Source organism: Indicator indicator, chromosome 3, assembly GCF_027791375.1.
Source record: "Indicator indicator isolate 239-I01 chromosome 3, UM_Iind_1.1, whole genome shotgun sequence".
NCBI classification, from domain to species: domain Eukaryota; kingdom Metazoa; phylum Chordata; class Aves; order Piciformes; family Indicatoridae; genus Indicator; species Indicator indicator.
The window spans coordinates 22,420,937-22,446,155 of NC_072012.1; the positions used below are offsets into that span (position 1 = coordinate 22,420,937).

Genomic DNA, 25,219 nt, shown 5'->3' on the forward strand with positions numbered 1-25,219 from the left:
AAATCTTTTGCTTGCTTAAATATTCAACTTCAACATATAATATATACTGCTCCACAGTTCACCATAATATATTCCAATTAATATACATTTATAAGTGTATATATATATATATATATAAAGTTTCTCCTTAAAAGTAACAAAAAGTGCAGATATCGAGCATGCAGAGTCAGAGCCGCGCTCGACAGCCCAGCATTTCAAATAAATACATTATCTCATTTATCAAAATATCATACAGCATGGTAACCATGTGCAGTTATTGCTCTAAGGAAAGTGTTAGCAAAGAGCACTTGTTGACTTGTTATACAATACTTTATTAATATCCCAGAGGATTTAAACTGCAGCCTCTGTCAGTTTAGATCCTGGGAATTACTCAGGTTCAGAATTTCCACTTGCCTATAACAATAACACAAACTATTTTTGCTTACCTGTCATACTCTATTGTCAGAACTTCATGTCTATACCTTGCTTTTCTACTGCAACCAAACATCTGCTGATGGTGTGTTGTCCTCATAAAAGAAATATTCTAACTCATTTTACCACGCTTCCATACAGCCTTACCCTAACTAAAAATGTTCAGCATTGGCTTCAGCTTTAACAACAGATATAGTCAGGTAGTGTGATCCATTTCCAGGATTCCAAGTTCTCAGTCACACAGTTTTTGACCTTTTCCTCATATGACCCTTTCCAAGACAAAACAAATACATTTGAAAATAAAATCTGAATGTCAACTCGAGTGAACATAAAACTGTGATAAGATGAAATAAATACAAAGATTGCACAAGACAGTCAGATGTAAACACTTCAATTTTCCAAACAACATCCTTGAAGAGGTTGTAGCATCTGAAGTGGCTGCTTTGAGGCAGTTTTGTCAATCAATGAGCTCTTCTGTAACACTGTGTTATCTCATCTTCTTTATGTATCATCAAGATTTGATCTTCCAGAGCTGGAAAAGTTAGAGCAGTAAATCAACATTATTTCTCATCTCAGTTTTGTGTTTACTACAACAGCAATACTGCATTTTGCTTCTGATTGCATTTGCTGCATATTCTAAGGGATGCAAAACAAATTTTACATTTGTTTACTTCTAATAAGAAAAACCCAAACTCAACAGCCAATTAAAGGCTTTGTGATACAAGCTGGTGTAAACTACCTGAATCTTGAAATAGTCTGAAGAGTTTGTAGGTCAAAGAGTAGAACCTAACAGTCACAACGAAAGGTCACTGTGTGAGACTGGACACAGTAATACTGTACTGACTGCAATACTTTACTGCAGTGCAAGACAAGGACTGCCTGCATCTTTCTGCATTCCTTAAAATTGCTGCAAGGTCAGCAGTGAGGAAAAGTTAAGGTCTTGTATTTATGTGTACAAACATCTCTGTATTTATGTCTAAAAATTCTTGGTAATTATGTGTCCTAAACAAAGCTAGAAAGCCTCAAATATGCGTTTAAAGGCCAGCTCTGACAAAACCCAGGGAGGTTGTGGATGCCTCCTTCCTGTGGGTGTTCAGGGCCAGGTTGGATGAGGCCTTGAGCAGCCAAGTCTAGATGACAGGCACCCCTGTCCATGGCAGAGAGGTTGGAGTAGATGGTCTCTAAAGGTCCCTTCCAACCTAAGCCGTTCTGTGAAATACATCACTATTCTTCTGATCCAGCTTACACGTCATAACCATTTTCAGACAACAAATCTAGTCAACACAGGGAAGAATTTATAAGGCTACAACACATGATCCATCTATCATAACATTCCGAACACCATGGTGAAAAACTTGTTTATCAAGTAGTTACCTTTAGATTAAATCCGAGCAAGTCACTGATGACACCAGAAACAGCTGACAGGATGACAACCTGGGTGATGTTATAAAGCAGTGGATTCATTGTAAGCCCATACAACCTAAAGGGACTGTCCAGTTCCTAGTAATGCAAAACAATGACACTGTTAAAAAGCCAAATATACACACTGGAGAGTTTGGTCACAATATTACATAGCTTAGGAAGGCTTCACATGGCATTGAAGCATTCCCCTTCTGTATATAAAAGACAACATGCAAGAAAATATCCGTCATGTTAACTGACTGTTGGCTGAATAACACCTCCAAAAAATCAGAGGCTATCCATGTAGAGCAACTAATAATTTGCTCATGGAAAATAGAGTTTTCGTGGTACCAAGGTGCTGTAATTTTAGAATTCATTATAATTTTCCAGAAAAGAGCTGACAGATAATGAACCACAGAAAACAGGAAAGATTTTCCAGTGACAAACGGCTACCTCACTACCATGAGAACTTAACAGAAATATCTTTCCTAATGTGATCCTCCTCCTTTGCCATTAATTTGGATAATAATTACTGAAGAATATACCCAGAAAAGTAAAATAAAATTAATTAACCCCCCCCAAACTAATAACCAGTTAATTGTCATTTTTTTTTAATTGGAGGGATCAGTAAAATAGTCAAAATTAATCTGCAATAAAACTTGAACAAAGAGGCTTCTTTGCCAATTTTTAATTATTAGTGTGTGAATAAAGACACTCAAACTTTTTTTGGCCTAGAAATATGTCAAATAAAGGAAGAAGAAAAAAAAAGAGTTTTAAAATATAAGAGTGGATTATATAAGGCATAACAACTTTCACTGCTTGGGTCATTTACATTTTTTAGCTTTAAATTCATCTTCATTCCTCTCTTGCATTACATTCTGAGCCTTGAACAAGATCTTTTAAGCTCTTTTTAATAAAAATTAATTTCACAGCTCAGAAGAGGTGAAATAAAAACAAACAATATTTTCAGTTAGATATAATGTGATATAAAATTCTGCTGGAAACACGAAAGATACAGAAGACATGATTCTGAGAACAGCAGCAGATAAATTCTTAGAGGAAGAAGTTTTTACATTTTAGATCAATCTTGCCAATTTTGGAAGTAAGAACATAATGTAGTCTTCAGTAAGTTTAAGGAGCAAAACCATGCAAATCCAAATTTTAAATGCTAAACAAACAACTCCATGTAGATCCTGGCCATGATACCACTGATCACTAATGACCACAAATTTGTTTCAAGCTCCTGCTAGGTCTCTTGGAAAGCCCATCTCCCTTTCGGGCACATTCTCACAGGAATGAAGTATGAGATTTGTGCCACAAAAACAGAGCCCTGTGTTGGATACAGTTGATATATTTCTGGAAAGAGATTTTTTGTTGGTTAGGTTTTCTTGTTTGTGTGGTTTGGGTTTTTTTGTTTGTCGGGGTTTTTGTTGTTGTTTGCTTGATTTTTGTTTGTTTGTTAAACACTGAGAAAAGCACAAAAAAGTGTGAAGTGATCAAGGGTTGATCAGCATCCTGCCCCCAACAGCAGCAACTTCTCACACCACCTACCTTCTCACAGCACACAAACAGCTCAGGAGATACCCTGAATCTCTTGCACTTTGTCCAGTCTACCTGTTCAGTAGAATCCAGATAACCCTTCTGCATCTACAGTGTCCTGTGACCAAGACTTGCACAAGTCTGCTACCTGGTGCATAGTGGGAAATTTCCTTTCTTTTATTCCCAAACCAAGTCCTAAAGGCTTTGCTGTCCCCTGTTCTTACACCAAGAGATACAGTCAGTAACTGACTTTGCCAGGCTCTCCAGATCACTCTACCATAACTCTCAAGCTGTTGCTTTGTCAGCTTGGAGTCCTTTGCTGACCCCATCCTCTCAAGTAAAGTGCTGCACACCTCTTTTAAGATAAGAGGACTGCACACACTGTTAAATGTGTGCTGGTGGGGAGAATCCTGTTGACTAGGAAAAATACTCTATCACATCAGCTACTAGATGAATCGATTTAAAAGAGTTTAACCTTTGTTTTAAGAACTGCTCCTTGGGACACAGGAATTAATGAGACAAGTGAGCAGAATTCAATGGGTGGTGGAATGAAGCAGCAAGGTCTTAAAGCACTACTACATGGAAACCCCCAGAGTTTGTCTCTTAATAGGCTTGAATCTTCCCAACTGAAGAGGAAAGGTACAGAGGCACTGAATGCTGTGTTTGGGTGTTGCTGTATGATAACCCAGCCATTCCCTCTGCTGATGCAGATCTCTGGACATGGAATTGATGTCAGTTATGCTACATTTGAACACAGTGGGAACGGTGTGTGGACTAAAGGAAACTTGTCTGAAGCGGGGAAAATACGTTTACATTTGTCAGTCATTCCTGGGGAACTGTTCTACATGACGACTCTATCTTGGACTAAATAAAGGTGACTCCTTGAAGGAGAAGGCAAAAGTACTGTTGTTACCTTACTTCTGAACCCCCAAAACAAGAAATCAGCAGCATCTCTTAAAAACACTTTATCATTACAGCAGAATGTGTAACAAGATCCCAATACTACAAGTTGAAGCTAGACACATTTAAAAATAGCTCATACAATAGCAGCAGGGATTAAACACTGAAACACCAAGTCATGAGAGGTGGAATGGCAAGCAACGAATTTGGGTTTGGTTTTTTTTAGTGTTAAGACTGGCTTCCTCTTTGAAGGCCACCTTTAGTCCATTATAAATTATATGCTGTAAATTTCAGTATAAAAACACCTAAGGAATATTAGATCTAATTGATTTTATTTGTTCATAAAATCCAAATCTAAAATAAAAGAAGTTTTTCAAGTGTTACATTTATCTCCTTATTTGGCATTCATGTAATGCTTAAGCTAACTTTGGATCAGGGTACTGTTTAGTCTGAAGGACAATAAAACATCTATAGAACAAGACTTAAGCTCCCAGACAAATGAAAGAAGGAAACAGCTTGCTTCCCAAGAGACGACAGAGTTTGGGAAAACAGAAGAATTCAGCAGAGGCAATTTGGATCAAATGTGTCTTCCTGAGGACCTCCACCACTGTGGTGTTAATCATAAAAAGTTTTTAAAAGCCCTGAGCATGTCCATGCTCAAGGTCCAGATGATTGAAAGTTAAGATTATTTTTCTTCTGAAAAATTCTAGAACTGGGAAGTAAAATAAGTGTTCTCTCACAGTGAAGAAACCTCTTCTACCCACCAAATAGCGAGCAAATACTGCATAATATTGCCCAAGCAAGAAACTTTTCTACTAATCAGTAAAATTTAATGAAAAGAAAACAACCAACTAACCAACCTAAATAGGCCAAGGGCACATAAATATTGGAACTACATTAAATTAAATCCTTATCTTTGCTCACTCATAAACAGATCTATGAAACAGTTTGTCTTGCAAAAGGATTCTTCTGTGACAGTAAGCAAAGACAACAACAGGCAATCAATTCTGCTTCTTAGTTATATGTAGTATAGTAATGCTATTTTATTCCTTACCTTCAATAACTTAGTAGCGAGTTTTAAAACGTTATTCACTAGTGTCAGTTCCTCCTTCTTATTAGGCTTTTTCTCCATTTTCAAGTACAAGTTTATCTAAGTTAAATAAAGCACAAATATCACCACTTATTCAGAATTTAAAGGAATTAATTTGGAAATATTAAAGAATGAAATGATTACTCAGCAGCCATATGATAAAATGACATTTCTGCCACCAAGCAGTTTTTGCTTCTTTTTTAATATTAGAGAACAAATAGTAGCTGCGTAAACACACGGAAATACAAAGTTTTACCGTATGAAAAATACATTTGACACTGTTATAGCAACAACATGACAATTTAGCCTAATCTTCAAATTAGGCAAGAAAAGAACCCCACACATGTCAGCTTTACATAATTTCTTTTGCCTCCTTCAGTTACTCCCTGAGATCTTTTAATTAATTTCCAGAATGATTTTGTACTAGTTTGCAGACCTTAAAAAGGTTAAGATCCCCAAAAGCTACTGAATGGATTGAAATTCTAAAACATACTTCTGCTGAAGTGTAATTTTTTTAAAAAGAGTTTGGTATAGTTAAGTATTTTGGGAGCTCCTTGAGTGCAGAAAAATCAGTATTTCCACTCCTTTGAGATATTTGAACAAATATCCAGCTCTTCATTGCTGTAGAAGAACAGTCCATTGATGATTTTACAACTTCTAAAATCCAGGCTGGTTTAGGTCACTGTTTCTGAGGAAGTTTACTTAAGAGTACAAACGAGCTTTTTGGCCTTCTAGCAATTTTGAGACATCAATTTTCATTCTCAAATGACCTACCTTTGATATCCTAGAAAAGGCAAAGGTTAGCTTTTCCTTTTAATTGCAAAACAAAAAGGAAACATACCTTGAAAAACCATGAAGATGAAGAAGAGCAAATAAAAAAATGAACAATGTAGCAATATGCTGAAGTAGTCTTTCACATCACAAAGACTCTTGCAGAAAGGAAATGATCCTATATGATGGTGTGATGTATTTAACCACCTTGTTAGAAGTTGGTTTTTGAAATAAGGGCCACAGACAACTAAAAGTAACTGACTACTATCAGAACTCCCTAAAAATAAAAAGTCACTTGAAATTTTTTACCCAACTTGAAAGTCAAAATCTAAGCCTAATATATTGCAAGACATTTTAAGCTCTTGAACAATCAATTTGTTTTGAAGTAAATTATGATTTTAGAGGCAAAGAAATAACGGTCTTTAGATATAAAACTACTGATTCAAGTGTAAGAACAAGAACAAACTAAAACTAAAAGTATCTGTTTAGCAGTTCTGAAAAAAATGGGAGCTAATAAACCCTAGGGAGGTTCAAATCTCTTAATATGTACTGGTTTGTGATTTTAAAGAGCACCGCTTCAGATGTAGTGTTTTAGATCAAGTAAGCATCAGTAAGTTGCTTGGCTTGACCTGTCAGGAAAGGCCACAATGACAGACTTTCCAAGTTTGTCTCAAGAACAATGTAAACACGCTGTGGTATCCCAGGCAGGTATGTGAAATGAGTTCCACCTAGGGTAACGTATATCCTTTTTATTTTCTGCGGAAAAACTGTGAACTCTTTTGGTTTTCATTTCATACAGCTCTCAGGCATTTACGAAGGAAATTATTTTTAACAGGATAAGATGGGTTCAACATAAAGCTAAGTGTCTGAGGCCATAGCACTTTCTGAATTTTGTGGGTGTTTTTAAGGTTCTGAAAGAAGCCCTCCATGTTTCCAGTGTCCATGATGTTTAAAATGTTCCAATACTGACTGTTGCAAAGAAGGTAGCATAGAAACATGTGAAAACAAAACAAAGGCACAACATTCTCTGTGCCCCTTTCTTTCTTACACCTTGCTCTCTGCGTTTTTTTTCCAATCCTTATCCCAAACATTTCCCTGCCTTTTAAATCTAGAAACAGAAGACATAAACGTCACTGGGACATTAGGTTATTCATACTCTGAGGATCAACAGAACAATGCAAAGCTCTCTGGCCTCAGGAACTCTGACACGTTTCACAGTGGGGAAAACACAGCATTCAGTCTTTCTTTTCTCATCTTTACAAAGGACAAAGAATTCTCATTAAGCAGAAGATGTAAGCAGTCATTTACACCATTTGTCATAAGCTTTATATCCTGACTTTGGGAGATTCAGTTTGGAAGATTTTATTCTCCAACCTGAACACATTTCCTGTAGGAAACCTGTGAGGATTTTTTTGAACCGTTTACGTACCTTGTCCTGAGTGCTGTGTTTGCACAAGTGTGAAACCACTGAGCAGAAAGAAGCTGCTTCTCACCTAACACTATCTGAACTTGACTAGCTCAGAAAACTATCAGCAGTGCCAGTAGGAGCAGAGAGAGAAGTCTGCAGTACAAACACCGACTAGAACATTCCTAAGAAGAAAAGTACATAGATCCCAAGCCAAGCTTGACAGATGACTGAAAGAAAAAGTTTCCAAGGAATCTAGAGCAGACTGCATGTAATCCAGGCAACCTAGCAGTCAAAATTATTGGACTGGAAACAGTGACCCGCTTTGTGAAGGGGAAATTTGCTTTCAAACCTTTTACTCTCCCATTCAGTGCTTCAAGAGTTCAGGTTTCTTCTTCCTGCTTAAAAGCTACTTTTTAATGTTTGTGTTCTGTAAGATCTTCAATTATGTTAAATGATGTACACCTGCTAATCTAAAGAGAAATTTGGGTAAGGCTATCTCAGTGTTCCATACGGCTTTAAAACAATGTCATACAGTACTCACAGAAACTGAAACACTTTTCAGGTTGTAGAGTACTGGTCTCAATACACCATAATTAACTCTCTCATCTAGACTACTTTAATACATCTAAAATGCATGCCTGGAATACAGTTATAGATATGTTTAGATAGAAAATGTAGGTCTATACAAATTCTCACCTGCTCAGTAAGTAATATTGAGGTATTGCTGTACTTTTTACTAGTTTCGGATCCAAGAGTAACAAATCTTAAAAGAAAAAGAGTTAGTGAAATGCACCAAATTATGAGTTCCCAATTGTAGTGACAATCAAGGAAGATCTCATGCATGTGAAGCAGCTGAAAAGAGAAAATACATAAATCAAAGTAATAAGTACATACCATCCTAACTAAAAAATGTCACAGCAATAAGTATATGAATTTGGTTTATGCATAAATTATTTTTAAAAATCATATCTTAAAATCAACACTGCGCCAAAGACACAAGGTCTGATATGCTCTGATAGGAAAAAAAAAATACACACTCTAAGACAATTCTGAACTTGTGTTTAACCTGGAAGACACACTACATGGGCTAAAAACCTAAATACACCACCAAATTTGAATCTAAGCAGACTTAATGCTAACTCTATTCTTACTAAAACATTTACAGCTAGCTACCAAGGAAAAAACAAGAGCATTAACCAAGGAAAAAGGTGGAATTGAAGTAAAACCAGAAGCCCTTTAGAAGCTTCCCTGTATTCTGAAACAGAAGCTCAAGGAAAAGTGTTCAGCAATTAAAAAAAAAAAAAAAATCTTTAAACATAGATTTGCTCAGCAAAAGATAACCCACTAGAGGGCAGGCCAATACAGCCAACAATCTCATTTCTGACACAACTCAACCAAGGACACTCTTAATTGTCTGCAAAAGTGTGTTTGGATACAAAATGTTAGGAAGAAAACCTGTGTTCCAAAGAAGACACAGATTTAAAACCTAACAATACTATGTTAATAATAATAATAATAAAAGAATGTGGCCTGCAGATGGAGAGAGGTGATTCGTCAATTCGCTGTGGTGAGACCTCACCTGGAGTACTGTGTCCAGCTCTGGAGCCCTCAACACAAGAAGGACATGGACCTGGTGGAGCAGATCTAGGAGGGTCACAAAAATGATCAGAGGGCTGGAGCACCTCTGCTACAAGGACAGGCTGAGGGAGCTGGTGGTGTTCAGCCTGGAGAAGAGAAGGCTCCAAGGAGACCTAATATTGGCCTTCCAGTACCTGAAGGGGACTTACAAGAAGGCTGCAGAGGGACTGTTTCCAAAGGCCTGCAGTGACAGGACGAGGGGCAATGGTTTAAAATTAGAGCAGATTTAGACTGGGTGTTAGGAACAAGTTCTAAACCATGAGGGTGAAGGAACTCTGGAACAGGTTGCTCAGCGAGGTAGTTGAGGTCCCATCCCTGGAAATATTCAAGGTCAGACTGGACAAGACTCTGGGCAACCTGATCTAGTGGAGGATGACCCTGCTGACTGCAGGGGTTTGGACTAGATGACCTTTGGAGGTCCGTTCCAACCCAAACCATTCTATGATTCTGTGTTATGACTTACGCTATCAATAGTTTCCTTAGCTTTTGCAGAATAATGCTCTGAAGTAGATAAAACCAAGAACAAAATATGGATCATAATCACCTGAAAAACTGTAACAGCTGTTACTGATTTTTTTGCTGTGGTCTTAAATAGGAAACACCATGCAAAAGGCACTCGAAGTTATCTTTAAAGTATTTGAGATCATGGCTATTTCTATACAAGCAAGATTTCCTCACCTGTGCACAACAGATGAACACAACTGAGATAGTCAGTAGGAAGGCAGATGAAACTATTACATCAACTGAGCGTTGAGGGCCTCGACGCTGAAAATAAAAGATATGCATAAGAGTGAAAACCTACCCCAGCAGTGTTGATATTTAGCATACCCAGATAGACTCACACCTGGAACCTATTATCATGGCTTGCAATCTGGCAATCTGTTCCAACCACCATATGAGATCCTATCACATTTAAATACCCCTAAAGGCATGTGAGATTAATTCAGTCATAAGCACTTAGAGATAACTACAAGAAAAGAAAATATTTACCACTTTTCAGTCAGCTCCTTCATGTTGTGACAAATGGAGTTGAAAATTACTGTTCTTGACTGGTTATGATTCAGTTCCCTATGCACCTGCCTCTGATCAAGGTTTGATTGCCTTTTTTCTTAGCCACATAATTATACAGATGCTTCTAGTAGCACAAAAAAAGATGGAATATAGAGACGTGGTGGTGAGAAAAGCAGGCCCTCTTCCTGGAATTGTTCAAAGTGAGGTTGGACGGGGCTTTGAAAAACCTGTCCAGTGGAAGGTGTCTCTGCCCAGGGAAAAAGGGCTGGAACTAAATGATCTTTAGGGCCCCTTCCAGCCCAGACCATTCTAAAGCACTGCTTTCATACACAGTCTTTAAAGCATCAAAACTACAGCCTCTTGGACAAGTCATGCTAGCCTCTTTCCCTCTCACCCAGCAACACTACAAGGCAAGATACAAGTGTCATAAATGCAGAGTTTAAAGGACAGCTCTTTTTTACAACCATATACTTCCATAACAAAAGAGGTGGAAATGAATTGCCTCAATTCCTCTTAAAATGATGCATCCTTCAGATTTAATATTGCGTTGTACATTAAAAATATTGCCTGCTTATACTTTATACCTTCCACATTTCCCAGTCTCCACACCATATTTTCTTTATGTTTTCATGATCCTTTACCCACTTCTAAAAACTCTTGACAACAGACTTCATCTAGCCTTTCTTAATTGCTGTTGGAAAGAAGCATAGGTGTAGATAAGGGGATTACTGCCATTAAAATTGATGGAACGGGTTCAAAGGAGGGCCACAAAAATCATCAGGGGGCTGGAGCACCTCTGCTATGAAGACAGGCTGAGGGAGCTGGGGTTGTTCAGCCTGGAGAAGAGAAGGCTCCAGGCAGACCTTCCAGTACCAGGGGACCTACAAGAAGGCTGCAGAGGGACTGTTTCCAAAGGCCTGCAGTGACAGGACAAGGGGCAATGGTTTGAAATTAGAAAAGAGCAGATTTGGATTGGATATTAGGAACAAGGTTCTAAACCATGAGGGTGAAGCAACTCTGGAACAGGTTGCCCAGCGAGATAGTTGAGGTCCCATCCCTGGAAATATTCAAGGTCAGACTGGACAAGGCTCTGGGCAACTTGATCTAGTGGAGGATGTCCCTGCTGACTGCAGGGGGTTTGGACTAGATGACCTTTGGAGGTCCCTTCCAACCCAAACCATTCTAGGATTCTGTGACTGTCAGTTGTTGAGAGACTCTCACCAAAAAATGGGTTCCACAAGAAACCACATAGGGAAAAACCTAGCGTCATGTGAGCTGAATTACCCAATGCAAAGAGAAAAATGAAAAACAAACAGAAAACCGAACCCAAATACTTCCTCTTACTTCCCTCCCAAACCAAACCAAAGAAAACCAACCCTAGTTAGATAATATGGTTCCTTTTGTAAAGGATCATCAAAGTTCTTTGACTTGGAAAGGTCGTAAGAGAGATAAGGAGATTACTCAGATATGAACTGAATATAATAGAGGGATCAGAATGTCTTTCAGTGTAATTTCCAGCTTCATTTGGCACATCTGGACTCACAGCATAAACATTCACATAAAGCTATCTTGCTTCATAAATTCCTTCTGTGTTACTGACACTAACTGATGGGCCTCATAATAAAGTGTTGTCTCTACTATGTTACAAATAGCTGTTTTTACCTATTCACCTGAGAGACGTTTGCTAGCATTAGTAAAACAAGACTCCAGCTCTGAACACACTTCCAAGGTGAAAACTACACCTTTACTTTCTCACTATTTGGCTACCTACAGACACTGCTTGCCCAGAGTCACCAAAATGAAGCAAACAGGGCATGTGCACCAAGAGAGGTAAGTACACAGTAGGAAAAAGGCAGCCTACTAACCTTCCATGATCAACATATGAGATATATCATATTAAAGCAGTAGCAACACATGAGATATATTGTATTAAAGTAGTAGCAAAAAATCACGTTATTTTACCTTCAGATAAGACCTGAGAGAAAGCCACATTTTTATATTCTGTACTTTCTTCAAACGGAAATGAGGAACCTCTGATTTTCTTGCCCTTCTGGCAGATGTTAGATGACCAAAAAGTTTGGCAAAAAGTAGCCTCTGCAGAGAAGAAGAAAAACCATTTACTTTAACTGTTAATTGGTGTTCGAGGGCACTAAAAAGAAAATGGAGAAAAGGTTTAATATGTCAAAGTAATGTAAAACGTACCAGTGCAAATTAATATAGTGCAGAAATAAGGAACATGTTACTAAAAAGAGGAGGCACATTAGAGCTCTAAAAGTCTTCATATTTTAATGATAAACAAAATCTAGATACACTTTCAGTTCCTTTCTTCAGGTTTCAGCCAATGGATCTGCTATGCTCTTACAATCTGGGAGAAAATTGAACCTGTTGATCGTTTGCATTGGAGAGTGGCTGCATCACAGAATTTCCATCCAAAAGAAATGATTCTTACATGCAGATTACCTCTATTCTACTGTATTAAATCACATACGTTGTCTATAATTTGAGAAAAGGAAATAGAATTATCTTCTTTTGCATGCCTGTAAGTACCCTAGCTAGTGAGGGGTATTGAAAGTCTTTAACTGTAAACTGGAATAACAAGTACTAAATTAATATGTGTATTCAGATAGCAGTTCTCTGAATCCCCAGACTTGGGACTGTTCCACCAGCAAGTTTTGAATTAAACTAAAGGTTTTGAATGAAACAGTGGTAGAACAAACTGGATATGTATAGACTTCTTTCAAAGAAACTGCTTCTCCTCAGGGAAAACTGAGACAAACTGGGACATGACTAAGAGCTAGGTTAATGCATTAAGCCAGCAATATGCAATAAAAGGTTATGATGTTTTCCCTCAGAAATTCTCTCCAGGAAAAAAGTTAGCTACAGGGACTGTACAGAGACTTCAGTCCATTGCAGCTGAGTCAACTCCTAAACTGTAAGCCCACTAGAGTATTTGTCAGCAGTGACCTATGAATCATGGCATGCTGAATAAAGCACGTCTAGAATATCCACAAAGTAAACAAACCACAAACAGTAATCCAGGAGAATTAAACCTCTTAGTTTGCTGTTCCTACCTGTTTATAAGTCCTCTCTGCCACACAGAGCAGAAAAAAGAAAATCCACACCAGAGACACACGGACCACAAAACTGATAATAACCATGGAGAGAACCAGAATGTCTCCGTTTGACCCAAATGCAGTCATACAGAGTTCAGTGGCAGAATGTGCAGCCAGTTGTTCCAAATCTTTAGCTTGGGAAAGTCGAAAGACAAATGGCATTAAACCCAAGATTAAGGAGATGACATTTCCAAAAATCTGATAACCAATTCCTGGTATGTAGCTGTTCACCTAAAACCAAAAGAAAACAAGGGATAGTTTTGATTTTGGCATTGAGTCAATAAATGAATTATTAATGTTAGTGTCTTACAATTACAAAGAGCACTTTATAATCTGATAGCTTTATTATTAAGAAAAAGGAAGTCCTCAAAGAACACAATGCACAGGAACCAAATATGACAAATCAATTAAAAAGCCAACAACATAACATTGCAGTTAAAAGACTTCGGTGCATATTCTTACATTAACAATTCATTCAGCCCTGAATTAGCAAAGTGTGCCGATCAGACTGTGCTGCTTACAGCCTGCACATTGCTCCCTATCCATGTTTCACTTTTGGGCTGTATGTTTTTTAAAGGAATCCAAGGATGCACCGTGAAGACAGGACTGGAGTTCTGTGCTGGCTGTGGCTTTGTTAAATTTACTTCTGCTGTGGATTACAACCCAAACTATCTCATCTCTGAGACAGGTACAGAGAGATGTGAGCTAAGTTTGTGAATACAATTGCTTTTGAACAAGTTTGAGATGATAAGTATCCACTTGTCAGAATTAGACATCATTTCCTTAAGTTATGCCAAGATCTTCTGTTCAACTCTACAACATGCCTGACTATATTAAAAAAAAAAGTACAAGGCCAATTCAATGCTTTTCTGCTTCCACAAAAGTACTAGGAAAAAGAAGGAAAGACTAGTGAGACGTCCCACTCATCCTCTTCGAAGTTTATATCCTGAAGAAAAAAACCTTCCTTTTCCAGTCCTAACTTTAGCATCCAAATACTCCAGACCTACATATTCCTAACCCAACATATTAGTTATTCATCAGAATCAAGGAGATAAATGAGAATATCCACAGCATGTATCACTTTGGAACATTAAAACAGAGGTTGTCTATGTTGGCAAGCACCTAACAATGCAAACACCTTTTATTGTCCCAATGCTTAAGTTTTGGTAGCTCATTTCTCTGTTAGTAACAAGTAAATCAGAGTGTTCTCTGCCATGGAACAGGAATGTCAGTAACAGATACTTAAAAGAAAAAAAGAACCCCCCCCAAAACACTAAAAATCGAAAGACCCTCAACATAAACCAAGCTTATTTTTGGTAGTTTTTAGACTCCTAAATAAAATATTTGCATAAAGTGAAAAGAATACTCACTCTGTTCATGATCATACCACTGATTTCAAGCACAGACATGTCTGCTTTCTTGCAGTCATTACCCTCCCATACAATTGCACTGATTTTTTCTAGTCCTGGATTCAAGCTGTGGATCCAAGGCAAATGACTCTGGGGAAGACAAGAAATATATTCCATCAGAGAAAAATCTACTGTCATGCCTATGTCTTTGTTAGCAACATGTGGACCAAAAAACCCAATGCTTTAGACTGACACAAGTATTGTTAGACAGCATCTGCTTCTATTACATGCTACTATGTGCTAATGACATTCCTCAAAATCATCCACTTGTTTCCCCCAAAACTCCTGTCAGTTCTTTCCTTCCTCTTATTTCATTTTCTAATAGTGTTGAGTTACTGTGGTGGAGGATTAATTGGCTTCATTTTTCTTCAACATATCAAAGAGAAGTATGAAAACAAAGGTCTCCTTATAAGCCATTTTTAATTTTGTCACATGTTGAATGAAATATTTCTGTATTCTGATGATTATTTTTACCCCTTACATTCTGAAAAGTGCTCTTCTCAGGTTGAATTACAGGCAAACCATTTTTCTATTTGCTTTTAATGATATTTGTGTACTTCACAATCCTTGTTATGGATAAAAGCCCTCCTATGCTAACTGCATCTGGCAACACCCAGAAGAAGTGGGTAGAAGGTCCAATCAACACATGCTGCTCCAGAAGCCAAGCAATCCCAGTCTAATCTACTGAATGCACTTCTGGCTGAGGCACCTTTACTCTAAACAGAGCCAAGCAAGAACTGAAGATCTGGAAATTAGTTCTTGCTGCAGCCACTTTTTGACTTCCCTCAGCTCTGTCTCACTCCTCTCTCATTCAGGTGATTAAAAATGGTCTGTGTGGTCACCTAGCACTATGTGCATCCAACTAGTGGAAGTGGCAGTGTTGGGAGCAGCAGGGGTAGTGGAGTGATACTATTTTTTTTAATTTATCATTGATTAAAAGTAAAGCTTTTCATTTTATTGATTGCTTTAGCAGTATTTATCTGAAGTCTCTGTATTCTGCTAAGTACTCAATTACCTGCTTTTATTGTTTCATGGAAAATGTTGATTAATAGTATGAAATCAACACAAGCATTAGTTGGGAGACTTTTTTAAGCACGTGCTTCCTAGGTCTCCCTCTAGAGGGAGTATCAACACCACGACCTGAAACTCAGACGTTCACAATCTGCAGTGACTGCAATTACACTGCCTGCTTTAAAGCTTCCAGTTTAGTGTTTAGGTGGAATGTAAGCAAAATCAACTAAAAAAAATCCAACAAAGCAAAGACTGCATGAATCTAAACTGCTGTCTCTTTAGCTTTTTGCTGTTGGGGTTTTTTTGGTGTCTTGTGGGGTGGGTAGGGGTTTAAAATCACAAATACATAATTTTAGATTCCGGTTATGAGTGAAAACCCTGTCCTTTGAAATTCTTTTCCTTTGCTATCATTAACACCATCTCTTGCATGGCATTCCTTTGCACTGGTGATGCCCTACCAACACATGACATGTCTACCCAAAAGTGTTTCACATTCTCTCCATCTCCTTACTTTTATAGTTCAAATTAGCAAGACAATTCACATGCAATTGAAAGGGAAGATTTGTACTACAAATATAAGTGGCATTGTGACATCTGAATGACCGTTATCAAAATTAGACTAACACTTGATTGTTAATTGTCAAAAATGGATTCTGTCCAACATTAACCCAAGGCAGATTGGAACTGCTGTGTTGCCCAACCAGCAGTAACATTTGCAGAGATGACTGTACACTGGTACAAAATAGTACTATAGAAAGGAAATATTATAATGTATTTGCTTTAAGATAAAAATATATCTAAATAGAATTTAAACATATTTAGCTAAAATTATATAATTTTATTATGTAATTAAATCATACAATCGTTTTGGTTGGAAGAGAGCTTTCAGATCATCAAGTCCAACTCTGAGTCCAGCACAACTAAGTTATCACTAAACCATGTCCCTAAGCACCACCTTCTCTGTGTTCAGGAGTAAAGTATACTGACAAAGAGGAATAATGCTAGGATATGTGCCTGGATGAGCAAGGAGTTCCTGGACACACTGTCACACAAAAAGAAACTCTACAAGGAGTGGAAGAAAGCACAGCTAGGATGGGGGGCATGTAAGGAAGCTGCCTGAGCAGCAAGAGACCTGGTTAGAAAAGCTAAAGCTCACTTAGAATTAAATCTAGCCAGGGAGAACAAGGGGAACAGTCAAAACCTCTATAGGTATGTTAACAGTAAAAGGAAGACTAGGGAAGGTGTGGGCCCCCTCAGAAAGGAAACAGGTGAACTGGGGACAAGTGACATGGAAAAGGCTGAGGTTCTCAATGACTTCTATATCTCAGTCTTCACTGGCAAGGGCTCCAGTCACACTCCAAGAATAATGGAAGATTATGGCAAGGGCTGGAAGAAGGAACTGCCCATTGTGAGTGAAGATCAGGTTCGTGATCACCTGAAGAACCTGAAAGTACTCAAGTCCATGGGACCTGATGAGATACACCCAGGGGTGCTAAGAGAACTGGCAGATGAGGTCACTAAACCACGCTCTATTATATTTCAAAAGTTGTGGCAGTCTGGGGAAGTCCCCACTGACTGGAAAAGGGGAAACATAACTCCCATTTTCAAAAAGGGAAAGAAGGACGACCCAGGGAATTATAGGCCAATCAGTCTCACCTCTGTGCCTGGTATGATCATGGAGCAGATCCTCCTGGAGGCACTGCTGAGGAGGAATAACAATGAAGAGGTGATTGGGTACAATCAGCATGGCTTCACCAAGGGCAAATCCTGCCTGACAAACCTGGTGGCCTTCTATGACAAGGTCACAACATTATTAGATGAAGGCTGAACAACTGACATCATTTACCTGGACCTGAGCAAAGCCTTCGACACTGTCCCACACCACATCCTGGTCTCCAAAATGGTGAAGTATGGGTTTCATGGATGGACCACTTGATGGATAAAGAATTGGCTTGACAGCTGCACGCAAAGGGTTGCTGTCAATGGGTCCATGTCCAAGTGGAGGCCAGTGACAAGCGGAGTCCCTCAGGGATCAGTACTGGGACCAGTCTTGTTCAACATCTTTGTCGGTGACATGGAGAGTGGCATTGAGTGCACCCTCAGCAAGTTCACCAATGACACCAAGCTGTGTGGTGTGGCTGACACACTGGAGGGAAGGGATGGCGTCCAGAGGGACCTTGACAGACCAGAGAGATGGGTGCTAGCCAAGCTCATGAGGGTCAACAAGTGCAGGGTCCTGCATCTGGGTCAGGGCAATCCCAGGCACCGATATAATCTGGGCAGTGACTGGCTTGAAAGCAGCCCTGAAGAAATGGTCTTGTGGGTGCTGGTGGATGAGAAGCTCAACATAAGCCACCAGTGTGTACTTGCAGCCCAGAAAGCCAATAACATTCTGGGCTGCATCAAGAGAAGCATAGCCAGCAAGTCAAAGGAGGTGATTCTCCCCCTCTACTCTGCTCTGGTGAGACCCCACCTGGAGTACTGCATCCAGTTCTGGAACCCCTATTACAAGAAAGAAATGGATGTGCTGGAACTTGTCGAGAGAAGGGCCATGAGGATGATCAGAGGGCTGGAGCTCCTTTCCTATGGAAACAGACTGAGAGAGCTGGGACTATTCAGACTGAAGAAGAGGAGGCTCTGAGGAGACCTTATTGTGGCCTTCCATTATCTTAAGGAGGTCTGATGAAGGACTTTTTAGGGTGTCAGGTAGTGATAGGACTAGGGGGAATGAAGCAAAAAATAGAAATGTGTAGATTCAGATTGGATGTTAGGAAGAAGTTCTTCACCATGAGGGTGGTGAGACATGGAACAGGTTGCCCAGGGTGGTGGTAGAAGCCTCATCCCTAGAGGTTTTTAAGTCAAGGCTGGATGGGGCTCTGAGCAGCCTGATCTAGTGTGAGGTGTCCCTGCCCATGGCAGGGGGGTTGGAACTAGATGATCCTTGAGGTCCCTAACAAGTCTATGCTTCTACACCTCTTTTAAATCTCTCCAGGGATGGTAACTCCACCACTTCCCTGGACAGCCTGTTTCCAATGCTTTACAACCCCTTCAGTGAAGAAATTTTCCCTAATATCCAACGTAAACCTGTCCTGGCACTGCTTGAATTCATTTCCTCTTGTCCTATCACTTGCTACTTGGAATAAGAGATTAATCCCCATTTCACTATAACAACCTCCTTTCAGGGAGTTGTAGAGAGTAATGAGGTCTCCCCTCGACATCCTTTTTTCCAGAAAAAGAAGAAAGATGTCCGATATTGTGCTCATAAGAGTAATTCCACTAGACTAAAAAACAACCAAACAAAAACATCCACCAGCAACACCAAATGAACAAAGCCCAAACCCCTGAAACATCTATCCCAGAGGAAACTGAAATTAATTGCTACTTGGCCTGAACTAGAAGATTAAAATACTCAACTATTTTATTGTTATAACCTCTTTATTTGACAAATAAGTGAGTAGCAGAAATCAAAACACTTTGTTACTTTTATTTGATATGGAGCTTTCTCCCAGGCCTTCTGACATATGATAAAGCCAATAATGAACATGTGTACTATAACAAAATCAAACTTAGCAGATACCAAACCTGGTGAAACGGGTCATCTCTCAATTCTTTCTTCACACATGGATTCACTTGAGGGCTTTCTACATCTGTCTCACTGCTGCAGGAAGAGTGGTACTCTGCACAGTGTAAGAGGTACTCCCACAGCACATCTTCAGTTTCCGATTCGGGTCTTGCACTCTCAGAATCTTGTCTGGAGCTTGAACACCGAGAACTGCAGCTAGTACCTGATTTAGGTGTATCCTGAAACCAAAATGTGTTGGAATTACTGCAGCTTTTCCATTCTGCATTGTTTCCTGACCCAACATTTTTGAAGTCCAAAGTCAGTTTTTGCTGCTATCAGTTATCATCAGAAGGAATGACATGTTTATTAAAGGAGTGTCCAAGAGCACACATCTTTCTAGACACTCTACAAAAAAGTAACAGTCCAAGGCCCCTGTTTTTTGGGAGACGGTCACATAGTTAATAGGATTTGATTCTTTATTGTTAAAAGGAAATAACTATTTTATAGATTTTTTGAACACATTCATACAATCTTTAACAGCAATTATCAAGCCACAGACTCCAACTACATCTCAAACTTTTGATTTTATAAACTATAAATTAAGCCTCTTTTAAAATATTTTACAGCTTCCTTCTTGCAGTGAAAATGCAAAGGTGTGAAGGACACAAGTGGAGCTTAAAGCCATATACAACAGACTGAAATTGCAATACAGATGTGACTGAGTGTGAGAAAAGCATCATTCACAAACTATTTCCAATGAATTTGACATTTTGATTTTCTCATTGCTTGTCCTCAAGTATTTCAGCCACTTACTATCTCTACAGTAAGGAATTCTTTCTCTAGAAAGAACAAGGCCCTGAAGGAAGAAGGGACAGATATTTTTAGTGGAGACCATATAACTAGTTCTAGAAGAATGCTTGACGTGTTTCAGAAGTACATTTCTCAACCTACAACCCTGTAATAAAAGAGGAATTAACTCTCAGTCTCCTACAAATCATATCCCTCCACTGCTACTACTAACAGACCTTCTCTAAGACAGAGGGAGTTTGTTCGAAGACAGTTATGCATCTGAGGTAGAGTGGGAAAACAAGCAGGGCACTAGATAGCTAATACTAGGTGTATGTGTAGTCTGCATAGACATATACAGAATTTTAATGTTTTTAAACAAACTGTACTTGAGAAAGCATTTCAAAGGTTCAGATTTTACCTATATCATAGAATGGCTCAGGTTGGAAAGGACCTTACAGATATCTTTCAACCTCCCTGCCATGGGCAGGGTTGCCACTCAACTAGACTCTACTGCACAAAGCCTCATCCAGCCTGGCCTTGAACACTCCCAGGGAGGAGCATCCACAACCTCCCTGTATAACCTATTTCAGCGTCTCACCACCCTCGTATCGAGGAACTTCTTCCTAAGATCCAGTCTAACCCTACTCTTCCTCAGCTTCAAACCATTCTCCCTTGTCCTGTCTCCAGACATCCTTAAGAAAAATTCCTCTGAAGCCTTCCTGTAGGATCCTTTCAGGTATTGGAAGGCAGCTCTGAGGTCTCCCTGGAGACTTCTCCCCTCTAAGCTAATAAGATATAGAAAAATACTAAGTTTGTGTCACTGAAATCTCTTCAGAACAAGAAAGCAGAGCTTTAGACTACTTTCTACAGTAAGCAGAATCCCTTTTCTGCAAGACAGATAGTGATATCACTATCATATCTTCTGTGATATGAAATTAACAGCTCTGACTATTCACCAGTCAAGTCATCCCAGTCCAAACATACATAAGGCATTAAACACTCAACTCAATAGCTTCCTGGAGACTCTTAACGGAAGTCTGAGACACATAGATGAAAGAACAGAATGTCAGCTAATGTTCTTATGCAAAGCATCAACTTAAGACTTGGCAATTGTCATCAGAGAAAGCAATACATGAACCCTTGTAAGGAGATACATCTTATATCAAATAGAAAGCTTGTTCATGAGGCTCTGCCTGTTAAACCCATGAGGAAAGACTTTTGTCAGAGCTGAAATGACTCTTTGCACTCTTTTTCTCATAGTTTTAGTGGGAAAAAAGGCAATACACCCTTTAAAAACAATCTTCCATATATCTATTAAGTTCTACACTGCTAGCAAAAAAGAGCATAATTTCTTCTAAATAAATAAAACTCTCAAAAATATATCCCTTTATCTTCCAATGTAATCCCTTTCTCTTCTCATGTAGGAGTCCTTAAGATTAAGGAGTCTGCTAATATGGAATCTATTAATTCCCACTTTTCTAAGCTATGACATCATTAAGTTTCTTAAAATGTCCTTATTTTTATGTATTAACAATTTTGTTGAGATTTCATGACAACATTAGAAATGTCTGTTTCTATAAATATGAGAAAATGAGAATTCAGAGGCAGAGTCAGATTTCTCCACAGGAAGGGTGGTGAATCCAAACACTAAATGGAGTGAATCAGCCGCAATAACATGATGACAATTTGCATATTGTCAGTTACTGCTGTTTCTATAAAAAAAAAAATCAGTTTTCCAGTGGTAACTGGTGTGGCAAGACAGCAATAGAGTTCACCATAATCTGATGGGAGATCTATAAAATATATTTTAGGCTCTTTAAAACAAATTGAAAGCTAAAATGAAGCTCAAACAAACTAAATAACTTCTCAATTTCAAAATGCTGTTGTTACAAAAAAAAAAAAAATCATCCCTGTCCCCTGTTGTCTAGACTTCTAAACAGCAGACTGCTAAAATCTAAGATAGAATGAAAAATATCTAGGAAAATGCATCTATTTAAAGAAAACTAAGAGGATTTAACAGTTTCCAGAGAAGCAGTGATGGCAAAGAACATACCTCCAGAGGATAGTGTTTCTTATAATGGTGAGATTTCCTGTTTCGAAGGGTGCAGTCACTAGATGTGCGTTCTACGCCACGCCGTATGGAATATCCAGTTTCAGGCCCATCCTCACTAGAAACTTCATCTGATAAATTTGTTGCAGTCCTGTGAATATCCTAGTGCAAGAAATACAGTGTAAGACATACACTTATATTTACTAGGTCTTGTTCTTTATCAACTGTCATCAAATCCCTTCCTGCAGCATTATTATCTGTGCTCAGTTTAAATCAGATATTGATGCATTTCCAGTTGTCCAACTGAAGTGGCACAGCAGCAATTCGAAAAGACAAATTGTACTATCAAAGTAAGCATTTCTCAGATGATGAGATGATTTCCTGGCTGGAAAGGACCTTAAGATGATCGAGTCCAACCATAACCTAACCTCTTCCCATACACAACTGTTTGACCATTCTACATTCTAAATTCAAATGCAATTTCTTCTGAGGAATTCTTAGAGGCAATATATCCAGAAGATTAAAAATCACCCCCCAAAACAATCAAAGAAATGAACAAACAAAAAGTGATAGCAAATACTACAACATTGAATTATCGACACATACAAAGTTAACTTCTACTCTTCCTCTAACAATAACATGCTATAGATTGCATGTAGAATAGTGAGGTCATTAATTTATTCCACTATTTCCCTCATTTCAAACTAAAGTAGCCCTTACAGTAAGAAAAAAAAAAAGGGCAGCGAAAGATCATTCAGCTGTCACAAACTATTTTGTATATTCTCATTTATTAGGAGATCACTAGACAGGAAAGTTTCCTTTGGAGTCTTCCTGTCAATGAAATGCTAAAATGAGAAAAATAACAGAAACAATAGCTGAAAACAACAAATCCTTTCCCTGCCTCTGCAACACAGACATCATTCTTCCATGATGAACTGCTTTCTGAAGTGCTTCAAGGTCAGGTCATTTCACTTTTTTATCAGCCAAGTTGCAGAGAAAAAGAAGGACAGGCAGAACAGTTTGGGCTCTTATCTACTGTCTTCTGCAGTAACACTGAAATCTATTGTCTTTGAGGAAGAGACAAGAAAGAGAGAAGAGAGGAATCTATTTTAGCCACTGCCAGCTTCTCTTTAATGTGGGTTATTCTATCAAATAAACTTAAAACTCTTCAAATAACTTTTTCTTTAAAAATCCTTGATTTGTTGAATTCCATCGAGAATGCAAAACACTTCAAATTGATGAAGATAATCGAATCTCAGTTCCTGTCACTGATGAGAAATCACCTCTTGCAGAGCAGAAGAGTGAAGGTTTTGCCCTGAGATGAACTTCCATCAACTTCATTATGACTTAACTATATGGCTCCATAAAATATTATTGCTAAGAAATAGCACACAGAATGCCTTTCCTTTATAAAAACACGTACTTAAGATTTGCAGTAACCTGTCCCTTTGCTCTTATTATGGAAAAATCCTTGCTATGATGATCACCGAGGGTAAATACTAGTGAGAGAGAGTCTTGCTATATAGAGTCCTGTCTACTTCACTAAGAGGGAAATTTAAAAAAAAAAAAAAAAGATGATTCACAAGCAAATACTCAGAATGACCTCAGGATTACAAATTGTCAGCAATCCAAAATCTCTACTGTTTTAGCACAGAGATAGGCCTGTGCCCAGAGTATCAAAGAGGCAGGAAAAAGTACAGTATGTTTAGCTGGTGTGGAAAAAAAACACAGATAAAAGCACAGAAACCTGTGCACTGAAACACTGAATCATAAAATCAGGTTGTAAGGGACTTCAGAGATTATCTGCTCCAACCACCCTGCCATTCCTCCCTCAGCTAGACTCGGCTGCTCAAGGCCTCATCCAGTCTGACCTTGAACACTCTCTGTGCCGCCTGTTCCAGAGTCTCACCACCCTTGTACTGAAGAACTTCTTCCTAAGACCCAGTCTAACCCTACTCTCCCTCAGCTTCAAACCATTCTCCCTTGTCGTGTCTCTAGACACCCTTATGAAAAGTCCCTTTGCAGCCTTCCTGTAGCATCCCTTCAGGTATTGGAATGGTAAAGAATGTTTAGTAAGGATTCTCCTACAAGAAAAGGGGAAGGCAAGGAACATTAAAATGAAATAAGACTTAATAGAATTTTTGACACCAGGACTGTAAGCCTAATTTCATTTTTAAAACATTTTTAAGAATAAAGTAGGTAAGAATGAAGCAAACCCACCATATAAATACAGCTCACACATCATTTAACAACTGCTCTGAGAGCCACCAAGCAGACTTACTTTGTGATGACTGTGATTGTTGAAGACATCTCTCACTGCTGTTGTGCTCCACCCTGACTCCTCTGGCTTCATCACTTCACACCGATGCTCCGGGCTCTGCACACATTCTTCACTGCTTTTACCTGTCTTTTTCCCATCAAGGGACACGTAGCCATTATCAGTCTCTGTGGATTTATCTATTGAGTTTTTTGCCTTCTTAGATCTATATTTGAAACAAATATATGTATCAAATGAATGATTCTTTGGGTTTCCCCCCCCGCAGTCTAAACCCATCTAAATCTCAATCCATTTTAGTTCTACTACCAAAATGAACACAAACCATTAACATCAACATGTGATGCAATACTTGAAACTGATTCATCTTCTAAATAATACCCAGTATCCTTTCCTAAAATTGTTACAAAATAAAGTCGAGGGTCTGAAAGAAAATTTTATCATTAACTACTGAAAGAAAACCAATACTTTAAAGTTAAAACTTTGCACAATCACTGTGACAAAAGAAGAGCCACAACCCTCAACTGTAAATGAGAAGTTTCTCCACCTTAACAAAAACAGATGTGTGCTATAAGTTTATTTAAGTGATACTACTTCAAAGCAAGCATGACAGTTACTGAAGCTGCAAACCAGCCTCCCTTGGCAGCCTGTTCTAGTGTTTGAAAGCCTTTTCAATGAAGGAGTTTCTTCTAATGTCCAACCTAAACCTCCGTTGGTGTAACTTGAGGCCATTTCCTGTCATCCAATCACTTGTTGCTGGGGAGAAGAGACCAACCCCACCTCACTACAACCTCCTTTCAGGGAGCTGTAGAGAGCAATGTGGTCTCCCTTCAGCCTTCTC

The 25,219-nt window shown here is 38.7% G+C and overlaps 1 protein-coding gene across 1 annotated transcript in view; it reads right to left on the reverse strand.

The window, feature by feature from the left end:
- Nucleotides 1-922: 922 nt before the first annotated feature.
- Nucleotides 923-25,219, reverse strand: part of PHTF2 (putative homeodomain transcription factor 2) — a 68,115-nt gene continuing 43,818 nt past the window's right edge. Inside the window, exons 8-18 of the mRNA XM_054399778.1 lie at nt 24,385-24,586; nt 22,107-22,265; nt 19,285-19,503; nt 14,653-14,781; nt 13,241-13,513; nt 12,132-12,263; nt 9,837-9,923; nt 8,217-8,372; nt 5,306-5,401; nt 1,786-1,911; nt 923-943 (exon numbers count right to left, since the gene is read on the reverse strand). Of these exons, the coding sequence (XP_054255753.1) occupies nt 923-943; nt 1,786-1,911; nt 5,306-5,401; nt 8,217-8,372; nt 9,837-9,923; nt 12,132-12,263; nt 13,241-13,513; nt 14,653-14,781; nt 19,285-19,503; nt 22,107-22,265; nt 24,385-24,586 (1,600 nt within the window). The remainder of the gene's footprint in view (nt 944-1,785; nt 1,912-5,305; nt 5,402-8,216; nt 8,373-9,836; nt 9,924-12,131; nt 12,264-13,240; nt 13,514-14,652; nt 14,782-19,284; nt 19,504-22,106; nt 22,266-24,384; nt 24,587-25,219) is intronic.